The following is a 17370-nucleotide window of genomic DNA, read 5'->3' on the forward strand; positions in this document are numbered from 1 at the left end:
TCTCAGCTGAGTTAGTCAGCAGTCAGAAGACCGAAGTGTGGGCAGGTGTCTCAGTGCTCGAGGTGCTGGACTAGTAATCAGAAAGTTGCCGGTTCAAGTCCCTCCACTGCCAAGAAGCCACTGTTGGGCCCCTGAGCATGACCCTTAACCCTCACTTACATTGTTTTCATAATTGTAAATTGCTTTGGATGAAAGTGTCAGATAAATGCCATAAAATGTAAATGCATGGCTAGCTGGATATGTTCAAACAATTAGCATGACCAAACTGTGTTATTAGATTCATATTTATTATCATTACAGAACATGTGAAATGGAACAAAATGAAGAGTTTAGGTAGCAGCAAAAATATAAAAACTAAAAAGAACACACAATAAAAACAGATGTACAAATATAAAATTAGCAAGTATGGAAAGAAATACGATTATAGAAATATTTTAAAATGCATCAAAGTGGTCAAGTGGTTCAAAGTTACAGAAGTGCCTTGACATGAAACAGTTTGTAATGATAAAAGCGTATTGTTCATTAAGACTGCAATTATCTAAGGGTGGCAGAGAGTGTAATTTTCCAGTCTATAAAGTGCAGAAGTGGCCAGATATGAAACAATAGTGTAATAAAAGCATCAAAGAGGCGAGAACTGTTCGGTAAACACTGTAGAAGTCTCAGTCCTGAAGCCCGGCTCTGCTACCTCCGGTGTCCTGCGGCTTCCTGCTTCCTGCAGGCCAAGCAGGCCTGCGAGGGTGAACACTCCATCACATTAAGACAACTTAACTGAAGCGACCGGAGGATCACGGAGCTGCCGACCGGATTGGTAAATCAACACACTTCCATTCACCAGAGGCTCCTGAGGTATTTTCACCATATTCTGCTGTGAGTGTTTCATAATTGGATGGGTATCTTTAGACTTTACAAACACAAGCAAGTTTCAGTTTCAAACGCAACCTCACACGTGAACAACTGAAAAGTGAAAACAAGATTTCATTTTTTTAAACAATTAAAACAGTTCAACTATTAAAGTGACTTTGGGTTTTTTTACATTTTATATTTATGTTTGCAACTGTAGGTGAAAAGTGTTTTCTATATACCCTTTTATATTATACACATTAACATTTTAGATTTTATCACATGCGTAATTGAAAATTTACATAAACATTCAAAATAAAAAGAGAAAAGTAATCAAATATTGTCACGGTTGGCCCCTTCCTAGCGTCCTGTCTCCATGGTTACCCTGTCTGGTGTCATTGTTCCATTTTCTCCGTTCCTGTTCCGGACCTTGGTTTGGTTTTCCCTGGAACATTTGTATCACCTGTCTCCTGTTTAATGCTCATCAGTACTTGTATACTTGTATGCTTGTGCAGTCTTGTTGCTGGTCATTGTTATCCATGCCTCTTTCGTGTGTGTGTGTGTGTGTGTGTGTGTGTGTGTGTGAGTGTGTGTGTGTATACATATATCTCCTGTGGCATTTGTGATCCAAGCCTCTGTAGTGTTCGCTAGTCCTCACTGTTTTGTTGTTTAGTTATAGCCTGCTTGTGTTTGTCTGTTGCCGTGTATTTTTGTTTACCGTGTATTCCCACTCGTTCCGTGTTGGCTCTCTGACCCTGGACCGTGACTAAAACTCTAATTATGGATTTGCCCCTAATAAAGCTCGCTCCTCCCAGCACATGCGTCCACCTCGTGTTCTCTCCACGTTACAAATATGGGCAATAATTTATTTACAATTTATTCCTTGAGAAACTAACAAAGACGATAATTTCTGGGATAATAACATTAGATTTTGCATTCATTAACAGCATTTATCTGCCACCTTTAACAGAAGCTATTTAAAATTATGACTGAACACAACTTGAGTAATTGAGGGTTAAGGGTCTTGTTCAGGTGCCGCAAGAGTGGCAACCAGGCAGTGGTGGGACTTGAACTGGCAACCTTCTGATTAGTAGTCAAGTACCTTAACCACTGAGACACCACGTTAATTGCTGGGATTAGGCAGGCACAAATGAAAATGCATCCTCATCCAATCACTAAATTACCTCAATGAACTTAATCACATTTGAAGTACCAGTAAAGTAACACCAGTCTATTTGGAAATCATGCCATCTTATAAGAAGAGTAGAATAGAATAACACCATCTTATGAGAGTAGTATGATGCCCAGGCTTCCCTTGTGATCAGTATTACAGCGACAAAGAATTGTGAATAATCCCATCTAATAAAGGAAGTACAACAAACTCTGAGTATGTTTCTGAGTCAGTGATCTGACAGCTTACGAGATCTGGCCTTCCTGATTGGGGCTTCAGCTCACCAAATGTTACAGGGCCGATTTCAAAGTTTCAGAAGTGATGAATAGAGAACGCAGTTGATTATCTTTCTATAACCCCAGATTGCCACAAGGCCCCTCTCGCTGCTGTAGATCAGACACGGCGGATTTCAGAGGCGCTCTCCGTCCGAGTCGGAGGAAACAAACACGACTCCCGCTACAGCTGCGTGGCGCGCGGACCCCAGTGCCACAGCACAGACCCTCTGTGCCAAATCTGCATTTTTAAATTCAAAGTGACAAACAATGCCATTTGTTTCAGCCAGCATAAGTAAAGAGGTTTTTTTTTTTTTTTTTTTTGGCGAGCACGACACCACGGGAAGACATCCTGCAGCAGAACTAAGCCCCAGCTGTTCCCCAACAATCACCGTATCTGGCAGTAACGCAGACACCAGCAGCGAGGGATAACCACAGTGCTCCCAATAAAACGCAGCGAGGGGGGTTTTGTGACTCCGTGGCTCTTTAAGTCTCTGTTGTGGTGGGGGAAGGTTCCTGAGCAGGGGCACAAAGGGTTTTAGGGCCTCCCACGCTCACCCCACCACCAACAAGCAAAACCTTTTGCCTTCCACATTCAGGAGATTTCTTAGCAAAAACATTCCAGAGTGCAAATGTTCCACAGCGTTTGCTGGGACCTATGGACAAATGCTTAATTAAGCCTGGAATAAATCCTCACATCTGCGTCTACCTTGCGTACACTGACAACGTCAAGGCCTGAAGCCCAGTGAGGACTGGGAGGTTAGAGTTAGAAAGCACCACACACCAGTGGAGACAGCAGCGAAGTCTGAAAGTCCTTGCACCGAAACGCTACCAGCCAATCCTGCAGCAGTCAGAGTAACCAAGGACAACGGCAGGATGTCATGAGGAAGAATCATAAATAATGAGAGATAAAAAGCTAATAGCTGTGATCGTGTTGGTTAGACATTAATAAATGATGTGGAATAGCTCATCTTTTCTGTGCAACCATGATATGCTGGCTGTCGATTGATGTCACGGTCGTGAATCAGGGACAGTCAGTGTTTATTCCGCATGAGAACTGAGAAATCGTTTCCTCTGAAACTCCCGGCAATGCACCGTGAACCGGAGGTTGCACAAACCGCGTGCGAATGCAGCTCTAAACGCTTAACCTCTGCAGTGAAGGAGCTGTGCAAGGGCCTCGATAAGTCGAGACGCACGCGGCAGCCCAGGGTCAAAGGCCTCTGCATATCCATCCGCGGGATGTAGCCGGCGCATGCTTCGCGCGGGCCGTTTCCACCTGTTGACCATGCTTTTCCCGCTAAAGGTTCGCTAAATAGCAATTATGCTAATTATGAATGCAAGGTAACGGCCATCAGTTGCAATTATGCAAATAAGGTTTGGCTAATTGGTGGGGTACCAGCCTCCATTCAGCGTTACCCACGTTAGCCTCTGTTGGCTTTGCAAACTGGGTCAAACTCCTGCTAACATTTCAATCTGACAGTGTAGAAAAAGAAGTGAAATTGAGGTGGCTTATCCAATTTAATGAAACCCACAAAGGGGGATGATATCTGCTCAGGGGGAAACGAGTAAAAATTGGTGGCGCGGAGAATCAGAGACTTCATCATCAGGGCAGCGTGTCAGGGCCGAGCTTTTGATGCACGCCTCTCTGACCGCTGTCACTTTTAACTTTTTTCCTCGGCCTCCGTCCGGGACCGTGTTGAACGTCACAGTGGCCATCACACTCATGTACAGGTCTTCTCTCCGAGCTGTTGGATATGGTGCATAACACAGCATTTACAAGAACAATGGGATAAGTCTATGCAACAGGAGAGACGAAGGACCGGACCGAGACCACTTATCCCCGGGTGTTCAGTTAACTCTGACCATCTTCTGACCATCTTAGCTGGTTTTAATGCGACTGCGTCATTTCACAGCACTGCATTTGTGATCCCACAACAAACAGAAACTCTTTCCCAGTATGGGGCTAAGCAGATGCCCTCCACGACAGAGGTAACTGTAGTTTTTTAATGCAATAGTCATTTTTATTAAGAACGTTGATGCACAGACCATCAGAACCTGGAGGCTGCATGACTCGGAGAGTCGTCTGTGTGGATCTTTGCACCATCCTGGGTGGATGTCTGCCCACCTGCCCCATGGTCACGGTTACTGATTTTAATACAGCATTGTATTAATACAGCATTTGCATCCATAACAGGAAAAGAAAGGCACAGCAGAGGACCTGACACTGTTCTTGGGCTCTGAGTGGGCAACACGCGGGGACAACACTCCCGGAGGAAGATGTGGTGAGGGTGCAAGCTAAGGCCCGGGGTGCAGGGGTGCAGGGGGCAGGGGGGCAGGGGTGCAGGGGGCAGGGGTGCAGGGGGGCAGGGGTGCAGGGGTGCAGCAGCTCCCTCGCAGCCCCGGAGGTGAGGGAGGAATCAAACAGAAGAGCAAACTAAATCACACTAACAGCTGGCCACTCTGCTCTCTGAACAGATGCACAGCCAAAGCTTATTGATCCGTGAACCATCAAGACACACACACACACACACACACACACACACACACACACACACACAAACGCGCGCACGCGGTGCTCCTAAGGATAACCCTAATCATGCAATTCTGCACTGCAAGCTATAAATGCATTTTTCCATGAGAACTCAACAGTGTAAGCGTAAATTACGTCGAGGTACGGGTCTTTAGTGAGTGGCGTTCACTGAACTGTATTAACGCAGTAATGCCATCAGTGCGTGGGGCCGGCCGGCACGCAACCCCTCCGGGTGTCATTACTGCGCTTTATCTCAAAGGGACACCTGGCCTGGCCTGATAGGACATCAGCACTGGGCAGAGACAACGTCAAAGAGCACCAGTGGACCATAAACAGAGCGCTACCATAAAAAGAGGCAGACAATGAAAAGAGAACACAGGGAGACAGAGAGAGAGGGAGAAACGGAAAAAAAAGAGAGCGAGAGACAGAGAGAGAAACAAAGGGGAGAGAGAGAGAAAGGGAGGGGGAGGTGAAGACAGAAAGAACACAGAGAGAGAGAGAGAGAGAGAGGGATGGGTAATGGGGAGAGAGAGGGAATGAAAGAGGTGAAAGAGGGAGGCAGAGAGAAAAAATGAAGGAGAGAATAAGACAGAGAGCGAAAAAGAGAGCGAGTGTGTGCGCCAGGCACAAACACATTTTTATGCCTTAAAAGTACAGTCTTGGCTATGAGACACGCAGGGCTGAACCCCAGACTGAAGTGTTCAAAACAGCAGGGCTCAATTTGACAAGGCAGCATAAGTGTTATCAATAATCAATCAAATCAGTTGTTATCAATTACCAAACAGCTGTCAAAGCCCGGGAGAGCGTTCTTTCTGCTGTGGCACCGAGCGGCTCTCAGGATTAAAATTACGGTCAGGTTTAAAATTAACACTGTGCCCCGATTCAAAAACCCAAAGACCACCGCCCCTTAATCACCCCGCAGAGAATCCAATAAATGATTCTTCACCTCCACCCCTCATCAGCCCCCACCCTCGGCTGCCGTCCATGCTGTGTCTGCTCCAGAGACCGGGGCATTAGCCTTCACAGCGTTACCGTGGAACACTACATCACTGGAGGAGCTTCTCTCATGCCCGACACACTCCGATGCTCCACAGACACACACCCACACACACACACACACACACACACCCCCAGGGACAAAGAGACAGACATTGAAAGTCTCTGCTTCCGACAAGACAAACACATGCATGGAGACAGACACACACACACACACACACACACACACACAGCCAGCCTTCTGGCTGGTTTTTAACAGATGTAGCACTGATCTCTAAGCAGGAGATTTGGGAAGAATTCCATAAACAACATGCAAATGTTAAACTCTGTAAACGACACTTCAGTCTGAAACGCTGGACCTCACGAATTAAGAATGCTCTGATTATCCAACTCATCTGCACGCATCTGTCCACGCGTGCTGCTGAACACAGCTGCCTCAACTGGACAGAAGCAATCTGAAGTTTCAAACACCCCCATACACACACACGCATGCACACACACACAGATATTCCCCACTAACTGTCCGAGCGTGTCCTTTCTTTTCAAGATTACTATGCCACGTAGGAGAGTGCGAGTTAAAATGGCATTTTTAAAATGTGCCGTTAAAACGCTGTTAAAACTAACAGTGCCGTGAGAGGCGCGTTATGTAAGTGCGCTGGAGATTTGCGCTGCGAGTGTGGAGGGCTCGGCATGCTCGCGAGAGGCGCTCACCTTTAGCGAGGACGCCCCTCCACATCTTCCCCAGGACGAGAACCTCAGCGGCAGGCGGATTGGGTGTCCTCGTGGCCGAGAGTGAAAGGCGCGAGAGAGAATGAGAGGGGGGAAAAGTGGAGAGCACGTGAGGAGAGAGAGAGAGAGAGAGAGGGAGAGAGGGAGGGAGCGCAGGTTGCGCGACTGTAGGACGGGTGAGGGGTAGCAGCGATGTGGTCCTGCCTCCGTGCCTTATCTTCTGGGCGACACTACACTGCTTAAGATCAGTCCACCTCCCCAGCTGCCGACACACTGCCTCATCCTCGCTCCCAGTGCAAATCTCGGACTCGCCGACACCACGCTCGCAGAAGGAGTTGCGCGCACTTTCCCCGCATGCACACACACACGCCAGCATACATGCGGAGGCACGGCGCGTAGAGGAGGAGGAGGGGGGAGCGAGAGAGAGAGCGCGCGAGAGAGAGCGAGAAGAAGGGAGAAAGAGAAAGTAGAGAGACTTAGGCTAGACGAGAGGGCAAAAGAGGGGAAGAGGGTTGTATAAACAGGAGAGAGAGAGAGGGGGGGGGAGAGTGAGAGAGAGAGAGAGAGAGAGAGAGAGGGGGGAGAGAGAGGGGGGGGAGAGAGAGAGAGAGAGGGGGGGGGAGAGAGAGAGAGAGAGAGAGAGAGAGGGAGGGGGGGTGACAGAGAGACACAAAGTGAAAGCAGGGAGCAGAATTCGCTGGCTGTGTCGTTTAGTCTGGTAAACGGCAGACATCAACATTTGGTAAATGAGGCAATGGTGAGAAAATTCCCCTTTTCACTTTCATCCTTCATTCTTTCTGTGTGTAATGACTCCTTATGAACGTGACCAACAGATACAGACTCCTCAGCCAAACAGACACAGAGAACAGCACCTCGCACTGGCGTGTCCCCTGCAGTAACCATGTTACTGTAGCCACGCCTCTGACACAGACACGGTAGATTACAGCTTCACCCCAGCAACCTCCACTGGGGGCGTGGCATGCACCTGCTGGGGGGGGCGTGTCCAGCAGGAAGGGAGGGATGGAGACTTGGACATGGACTTCAGTTACAGGTGAACAGGTGTCAAATCTGCTGAAATGTGTCCCCGAAACCTGACACGCGTGTGTAAGGGGACACTGTTGCATGTGTGTTTGTGTTTATGTATGTGTGTGTACATGTGTGTGTGCACCTGGCACTGCAGCTATATCACATAACTGAATATGTCAATGGTGGAGTGGCGACACCTTTCCATTTTAATTAAACAGACGACCACGCGACTCCAACACAGTCACAGCAGACGACCAGACGAGGAGGCACTGAACAGAACCAGCTCAGAACTCCGGGACGGAGCGCGACACCGCGACTCTGACACAGTCACCCTTTCATTACACTATACATGGCAGGAACTGAACTAATGACCCATAACTGGGGGAACTGGGGTAAAACTAGTGCAGTTTCATCATTACAGCGTGAATGCTAGATGACCTGACTGTTTATCTATTTATTCATTTAACCCCTTACACTCCAAGAAACCACTGAAGAATCCAGACCCCCACTGTCATCTCTACATACCGGTCATACTACTTTTAATGTGTAAAAATAATGATTCATACAAGGTACTGAAAAAAATATTTTACAATTAATCATTTTTAAAGAGGTCACTACTATTACTACTACTACTAATAATAATATATTTTGTGATCTGCTAGCTTAATTCGTATTGTGCATTTTCCTTCTGAAAATACTGACTATTGTTTCTGATGAGCGTAGAATGTCAAAACCATTTCAGTGAAAGTGAGACTGCTAACACATCCACTGCACAGCGAGTGGGTTTAATGCCGAGACTCCGCTTGTTGGTATCCATTTAAACTCCTACGCTGAGCTCCTTAAGAGCTTTAAACGTCCTGACGCTCATCTGCCAAACCTCTTAATACTCATCTCAGACTGCAGCGCGGGACCTGACGGGATGGTTGGAGGGGACCTGATGGGATCGTGGGAGGGGACCTGACGGGGTGGTGGGAGGGGTCTGTGGGCAAAGCCATTGGGCTTAAATCCTGTTAATGAAATGTCACACCTCTAGAGTGGGACTGCATTGTATTCTTCATTACCTGCTCCCCTCCCTCTCTCACTCTTTCTGTCATTCTCTCTCTCCCTCCCTCCCATTCGTTTTCTGTGGGCCACACTTCTCCCTCTCTCTCTCTACTTATCTCCCTTTCTCTGTGTAACTCTATTACTCCGTCTGCTTCTTGTGCTCGGTGTGTCTCTCCGCTGAACGTCGTCTCACTATTTGTAAAGAAAGAGCAGCCTGCGGTGGCTGTCCAGCACCCGGCATCCCCGATATCTGACGGCCAGATTTCCCCCCCCCCACACACACACTTAACCCCACAGTGCGTCCCCCCCCGAGCTGTTCTTAATGAACGTGAATTGGTGATTAGTGATGTTCATAAATCATTGTCTGCTTCCAACGACATAGAGCAAAGTCACGGATGCGTGGGCCAAGACGCAGGCCCCAGCAACCCATGCCACTAAACGCACCACCGCACCAAGCTCTCCTCATTAAGCTCCTCCGTGTGGTGATCAGGTGAGCTCGTTAAGGAAATCAGCTGGTGTTATTGAAATACTTGTACACACATCGACCCCCAAGTGCCCTTAGCAAACACTACAATTTGATTAACTCACTTTAACACGGAAATCAGTGTGTGTGTGGAGAAAACAAAAAACAAAACTTTGGCTCAAATGGAATGCTGAATGCAAGAATTGCCCAGATAATCCGTACAGGACGGATTGGACAATTAGTACAGCCTTACACTGAATCAGTGAGAGAATGGATGGATATAGGGATGGGTGGATGGATGAAGGGATGGGTGGATGGATGAACGTAAGGACAGGCAGATGGATAGAGGTGTGTCTGTAGGTTCAGAGTTTGGGAAACAGAGGAGGCACAGGGCAGTTGAGCACGGGGCGGTTGGGTGAGGGGCAGTTGAGCGTTAACAAGGGGAGGTTAGGCAAGAGGTTGTTGAGCGCGGGGTAGTTGGGGTAGTTGGGCAAGGGGTCAGCACTGCAGACAGACACATGAAGAAACACAGCCACATCCCCTGAAAACTCTTGCAGATGAAAAACTGCACATAAAACACACAAAACATTTCCGTAAAGTTTTGACTGCAGTGAGCACACACGTTTGTGTCTGTGGGTGTGGGCTTATAAAAATACACACCAGCTTTTGTTTATTAGATGGCATATATAGACTTATTTGTCAACATCAAAAAAAACAAAGCAAAGGTGACCAGGAGTAGAGGAACCGTGGGGAGGCACGTGGAGGCATTGCGAGGCACAGGGCGCAGCGGTCAAGAGCAGATAGGCGCAGGGAGGCACGGGCAGGCACGGGGAAGCCTAGGCTGAGGAAGAGGAGGAAATAGCAAAGGGTAAAGTTATGAAGAATAACAGAAGGTAGAGACAAGCGAACAAACGCCGCGGGTTAGCCCTGCACCCAGCATGCCCCGGAAGCCCCACGTCAACCCTGACAACGTCTGGCAAACATGGTACATGGGCACAACCACTGACCCATGGCAAAGTGACCAAATCTCCCTCATGCAGCTCTCTCAAATCTGCATATTTGCATAATGTCTGTTGCTCAAACCAGAGTCGTGTCAAGATGAAACAAGTCAGCAAAGAAATCCTTCTTCAAAGCCTGGCACCCCCTCTCCCCCTCTCTCTACTATAGACAACAAAGAGAACACTACAGAGAGAACACTAGTGAACACTATAGAGAACAGAGAGATCACCGTAGAGGACACCACAGAGAGATCACCGTAGAGAACACCACAGAGAGATCATTATAGAGAACGCAACAGAGAGATCATTATAGAGAACGCCACAGAGAGATCATTATAGAGAACGCCACAGAGAAATCATTATAGAGAACGCCACAGAGAAATCATTATAGAGAACGCCACAGAGAAATCATTATAGAGAACGCCACAGAGAAATCATTATAGAGAACGCCACAGAGAAATCATTATAGAGAACACCACAGAGAGAACACCACAGAGATATCATTATAGAGAACACCACAGAGATAATGTAGAGACAACACTATAGAGATCACTATAGAGAACACCACAGAGAAATCATAGAGAACACTACAGAGAACAGAGAGAACACTAGAAATCAGAGATCACCACAGGGACAACAATGTAGAGAAAAGTATAGAGAAAACACCATAGAAAGAACACTGTAGAGAGAACATTGTGAACTATAGAGAACATTTGTTAGCACAGGCTTTGTCAGAGAGATACACTGAGAATAAATACCTCTGATATTAAAAGCAAATCAGGAGAGAGAATCAAAGAACAGCAGGGCAATGCAAGAAAATTAAATCATGAACACGATTGGCTCATTTATGCCAAAACATACTAACGGCCATTACTCAAGATTATTTCCTGTAGCTTTAATGGCTTTATGGAAAATATTGCCTTCACCTCTGCTGAACCTGCCTCACACACTTATACAGCAGGGTGTGAACTGGCTCGCTCAAAAACCTTCAAGACACCAACATTGCCATCTAGTGGACACTAAGACAAAAACTACAATTACATGGGAGGTAGCATTGTTCACACTAAACACACCTCCTGCACGTGCACACACACGCACGTGCACACACACGCGCACACGCGCATTTATTGCCATGCCTGCTAAAAATGAGCAAATGTGAAGACCCCACTGGTCCCCGGGAGGTTGTGTGGCCATGGTGATTCGAGTCAGTTACCACGGTGACAGAAGCTCCTCAGATGCAGACAGGCTCTTCTCTTCTTCCCAGCCTGGCTGCTGTAATTACATATACCAGCTCAGGCTACAGGCCATAATGAGTAGCAGCTGAAGGGTACGAGACCAGTCCACCCGGGATGGGTTACGCTGCTACTGTATGACCCCACACACACACACACACACACACACACACACACCCTTTCTCAAGATAGCAAATCCATCGTATCTGCGTGTGACTACCAGAGGATGTAGAAGCATAAGTCTCTTGCTCCATTAAAAGCACAAATACTTTTTGGGTTTGGGTTGTTTTTATTAAAGTACAGATGTACCTGCTGTTAGATGTACTTAAAATACAAAGGTAAAGGTACTTCTTTAAAAAGCTTCTCTAAATATCTATTTGAGTGTTCTGAGTGTTAAATGTCCACAACGCACAGTACTGTGTGTAAATATTGTGTGCAAAGCGGTTTTTAATAGACCTGCATGCAACATACAAACAAGATTTTAAATTATTTTATTAGAGCAAAAAAACACATTACTAAAAAGTTACATAAATTAAAAAACACAGAATTTGCAAAACATGTTTGAAAAATAGCTGCTAATTAACTAATAACTAAATGTATGATGAAACTAACCAAAGTGTCCAAAGAAGGTAACGGATTTGTCAGAGGAGAGATGCTTCATATGACGGCCTCTTCTGTTTTCATACAATAGGAGGCTATATTCTAGTATCACACTACACTGAGGCCAAGCTGTAGCACATACTGGCTCTCAAACACTGTGCCTCCACCGTGTTCCTGTCGTCCGTGGCTTAGTCAGAATTAAACAAAGTCAACGGACGTGAAGCTGAGGTTGACATTAATGCCGTATTAATTTTAAAAGTGTCTCAGACTAAGCACTTATGCTTGTACTTTAAAAAGCACTAAAAATCACAGTCCGATTCAAAATTGCTGCCAGTTTTGAGAGGACAGCTACATAAACTATCTCCAGTTGTGGATTTAAAAATATAAAATAAGCAATCAGGGTTTATTTTAGTAGTTAATACTGAAAAAAAGAAACAAATGACCGTTTCGTTTTCCAAGTAAAACCATATTTAATACCAACTGTAAAAGACATGTGAACTGCCACGCCAGTCTAAAAAGAACCCCGAATGTTTGACTTCATCTCTGCACTAGCTGGTTCTCCCGAGTTCTTTGAACCCAAGCACGCTCTTCTGGGACTAGAGATCTGTCCTGCTGTCCTAACACATCACTCACATGCTGAGGCAGGACAAGTGCCTCAGCATGTACAAGTGCCCTGTACAAATGTGCAAATATATATATATTAAAAAAACCACATACACGTCTCTTGTGATCTCAAAGCTAGACTACTGCAACTCGCTACTTGCTGGTCTTCTTCTAAGAGCCATCAGACCTCTACAACTTGTCCAGAATTGACCAGCAGCATGACTGGTCTTCAATCTTCCGAAGTTCACACGTTACTCCACTGCTGAGCTCTCTTCATTGGCTCCCTGTAACTGCACGCATCAGATTTAAAACCTTGATGCTTGCCTACAAAGTCAAAAAATGAACCAGGCCCTTCATATATGAAGTCAATGGTCAAAGCCCGTTCCATACCTCGAGTACTTTGAATCTCAAGTACAGCTCGGCTTAAAATACCTTGCTTCAGGTCTCATGGACGACAAGCATCGAGACTATTTTCTGCTCTGGCTCCAAGATGGTGGAATGACCTCCCACTTGCTGTCTGGACAGCAGAGTCCCTTGCAGTCTTCAAACGCAGACTGAAGACCCTGTTAAAGGACAACTGACCTCCTCCTATATTGACTGACTAAATAAGTACTTATTGTAGGGTATTGTTTAACCAACTCTAGCACTTATTGTTTATTGCACTTATCATTGTTTAAGATAGAGCTTATGTATTTGTACTTCTAGGTATCAGCACTGATCCCTGTATTCTATAGTAGTTCAATGGTATATTGGACTCTAACCTACTATACTGTACTTGGATATAGTCTATAAGTAAATGACAAAGCACTTTTGTAAGTCACTCTGGATAAGCGCGTCTGCTAAATGCCGCAAATGTAAATCTTCTAGTGTCACATCCAGTGGGATTTTGATTGGCTAACAACTTGACGCTTAGCATATTGGTTGAATAGAAGTGACAGATTTTTAAATTAGAATTAAAATTTAAAAAATATAAAAATAATTTAAATAAAAAGCATCAAGTGACAAATACTCAGGTAAAGTACAGATATTTAAAAACAGTCCCCTAAGTCCAGAAGCGAAATGTTCACTAGTGCCCACTTCTGACGTAGTGGAGTGTGGTGGAGAATGGTGGAGAACGGTGGTGATTGGTGGTGTGTAGTGGAGAAAGGTGGTGATTGGTGGTGTGTAGTGGAGAAAGGTGGTGATTGGTGGTGTGTAGTGGAGAAAGGTGGTGATTGGTGGTGTGTAGTGGAGAAAGGTGGTGATTGGTGGTGTGTAGTGGAGAATGGTGGTGATTGGTGGTGTGTAGTGGAGAATGGTGGTGATTGGTGGTGTGTATTGGAGAAAGGTGGTGATTGGTGGTGTGTAGTGGAGAAAGGTGGTGATTGGTGGTGTGTAGTGGAGAAAGGTGGTGATTGGTGGTGTGTAGTGGAGAAAGGTGGTGATTGGTGGTGTGTAGTGGAGAAAGGTGGTGATTGGTGGTGTGTAGTGGAGAAAGGTGGTGATTGGTGGTGTGTAGTGGAGAAAGGTGGTGATTGGTGGTGTGTAGTGGAGAATGGTGGTGATTGGTGGTGTGTAGTGGAGAAAGGTGGTGCGTGTTACCCTTTGGGTCAGTGTGTTTGGACACACACTGCTCTTAGTCCAGCATTGCACAACCCCCCTGCAGATGGACACCATCCGTCTGTGGAAATATGCTGCAAGTACGCAGAAGGAACGGACACGTGGGGATTAGCATTCCGGAACACTCCGCACTCCGACCTGACCCTCAACCAGCCATTCAGCCAACACCTTTCAAAACACACAGGCCTGCAATTTATCATCACACACCAGCTAATACCAAAGGACCAAAAAAAAGAGAACCCACCCCAGAGTCACCGACCGACCGACCGACCGACCGACGCACGCACACAGAACCTCTGCGACTGTGCACAGACTATCCAGACCTCACAGGGGCTTTCTGCTAGCAGATACAGGACTACATTTTACAGCTAAACTCTGAGAAAGACCCCCTACAACCACTGCTGCAGAATTCATTGCAGTCATTTCACCATAACGTCTTATTTCATTCTATATACGTATTTGTCACGGCCTCCGGAAGACGCTGATGCACTAGCAGCTCGATGCTTGCGTTTTGTAAAGTCTTGCCACTTGTTTGAGCAATACTGATCCTGCCCTCTCTCCTCATTCAGAGAGTGTGTTTTGGACTTGTTTATGTGTTTGGGTTGTCCTTTGAGTTGGGTTGACTGGATTAAACTCTGAGGTTTGGTCCAACTCCAAGCGTTTCTCTTGGCTTAACGGTTTTATTATTATTCCTGCTGGGGTTCTTGACCCATCATCTCGTAATCACGTTGGCAATGTTGCATGTTAAGAGCAGCCATGTCAGTACAGCCCAGTGAAGAGAGAGAGAGAGATGCCACGTACTAATGAGTTTAATATATATAGTTCTATTTCTTGCTGTATTCTTCTTTAATACTCTCCAACTCGGTAACCCAAGCTTTGGCAATACAAAAGAACCATGTTTTACCACAGCAATAAAGCAGCCTGTATCAAATGTAACTGAAAAAGAGACACAGACCGACAGAGAGACAGACAGAAAAAGACAGAGCACCTGTGCACCTACACAGTTACTAAAACATGCCTTCATATACGTACGTATACACACACACACACACACAAAAACATGCCTTCATATATGTACGTATACACACACACGCATGCTAAAACATGCCTTCATATACGTACGTATACACACACGCGCGCATACACACGTGCTAAAACATGCCTTCATATACGTACGTATACACACACACACACACGTACTAAAACATGCCATCATATACGTACGTACACACACACACGTACTAAAACATGCCTTCATATACGTACGTACACATGCATGCACACACACACGCAGGCCTGCTAGCACAGTGCATATTTTTGCATACAGTGCTACAGGGGGCATTCCCATATGCAAACAGGAGAATAATGTGGCAGAAATCATTGATCCTGATATATGATATGGATATTGAGGCCAGTGCGGAAGAAAGAGATCATCTCTAGTATCGTGGTAGCTGGTGCTCGAGCCTAGTGTTCACACTCTCATACACACACAAAACAATGACACTTGTATGTGATCCGATATTTGCTCACATCTCAAGCAGAAAAAAAACTTGAGACATTATCTAAGTAGGTGGGAGTTCGCACTGAATAAATCTCAACAATGACTCTTCGCAGGCTGGAGACTCCACGCTCCCGCCTGCGCGAGATCACCGCAGAGCTTCCCAGCCTCCATCCTTGCTGAACGCACGATATTTCCATTTCATGCTCGTCGTCACTGAGTCACTGATGCACACAGACTGGTGTTATTCCTCTGCCTCGCATCTGAAGAGTATGTGCTAGTGCACATTTTCCACCTGCCGGCATGCCGTCATCTGGCCACCAGCGCCAAGCCAAGTTTCCCTAGCGACACGCCAAACAACCTCGGACTTGTTTGAGGATGAAGGTTAAGTTGTAAACTGAGCCATGTTTGTTTGGATCTGCGCTGAGACCTCTTTCATGAAAAGACCAGCCTGTTAGCACTGATGAAGCACCCCAGATTATTCCCTGGATTATTCCCTGGATTTTTTTCTGTCTCCCAGGAGAGAACAGTTGGGTACCACCTACAAAGCAGGAGGGTGACATTCCCAAGCACCCAGGCCGGAGAGTGCAACGTGATTTGAATCTGAATCACATGTTAATATTCTCAAGAACGTGCTAGACAGAGACCCAGTGCTTTTCAAAACACCCTGTTAGAATTTAGCACGTCTTAAACAAACAAAAAAAGGTGTCATCCTCTAAGAGGTGAAGGAATAGCAGGGCCCAGTTTCCCTGGGTACATGGTGTTTCTGGGTAGTCGCCCGTACACAGCTGTGCAATACCTCCAAACTAAATTAGTCAAACCAGCACTGAAACAAACACACCCCAAGAGAGAGAGAGAGAGAGAGAGAGAGAGAGAGAGAGATTGCTGAGAGGACAGCTTGGGAGTCAAACACCACCTCAGGCTAACTTTAGTCTAAGGGACGCTAGCACGCCTGCACACCGCATGTTGACGTCCCAGAAAACAGGGCGTGCGTCTTTCTGCCCATCCTGCAGGGGGTGATGACATCCCGTCAGCGGAGCGTGGCAGGTGGACGGGCTTACCTGTACTACCGCCGAGAGCGTGCGGTGGAGGAGGGACGCCCGCGCCAGCCGGCGAGCCCTCCGCGTGGTTGAGCTGCTTCACGCGCCGCAGGTGGGACTTCCCGTTGTAGTGGATCTGGGCCTGGGCAGCCGAGTTCAGCTGGATGTTGCAGACCTCGCACAGGGAGTAGAGGAGCCTCCTAGGCCCGCATGCGTCGCCCGGGCCGCCCGCCACCTCCTCCAGCTCTGCGCAGGCCGGTGGGGGGTAACACGCGGGGGGGTCGTCCTCCATCAGCTGAGCAGGGCTCAGAGGAGTCTTCATGCCTGCAGCATGCGAGAATGATTGAGAACAAAGGAGACAACATAAGAAGCTGAAACGGGAGCAGGAAACATCGCATAGCAGCTCCAAGCCGACAGGGCCAGTGTACAGAATTACACGACGACACGACTCGCGGTCTAAAATTAGCATCGTGGTTCAAGGTGGAAGCTAAAGCAGGTGTGTTTACGTCCTGAAATCCTGTGGGGGCGGTCAGATAATACAGCATGTGCAGTGTTTAAACGAGGCATTTGAGGACAGAGGTGTGTGGGAGAGCCGGGAAGGGCAAGACCTCATGTTGGCTACATTTTAATCCATTTTCCCCATTCCATTTTGCAATAAATCGATTAAAAAACAAAACAAAACAAAACAAACAAACAAAAAAACAAACAAACACAAAACCCACATAATAG

The 17370-nt window shown here is 46.6% G+C and overlaps 1 protein-coding gene across 3 annotated transcripts in view; it reads right to left on the reverse strand.

Moving 5' to 3' along the window:
- znf385b (zinc finger protein 385B) overlaps positions 1–17370 on the reverse strand; it is an 89061-nt gene that overhangs the window by 51060 nt on the left and 20631 nt on the right. For all 3 annotated transcript variants that reach the window (XM_035520127.1, XM_035520126.1, XM_035520124.1), the window contains exon 2: positions 16663–16965. In XM_035520127.1, the coding sequence (XP_035376020.1) occupies positions 16663–16963 (301 nt within the window). In that variant the 5' untranslated portion in view covers positions 16964–16965. The remainder of the gene's footprint in view (positions 1–16662; positions 16966–17370) is intronic.

This window comes from Electrophorus electricus, chromosome 2, assembly GCF_013358815.1.
Source record: "Electrophorus electricus isolate fEleEle1 chromosome 2, fEleEle1.pri, whole genome shotgun sequence".
Lineage (NCBI taxonomy): Eukaryota > Metazoa > Chordata > Actinopteri > Gymnotiformes > Gymnotidae > Electrophorus > Electrophorus electricus.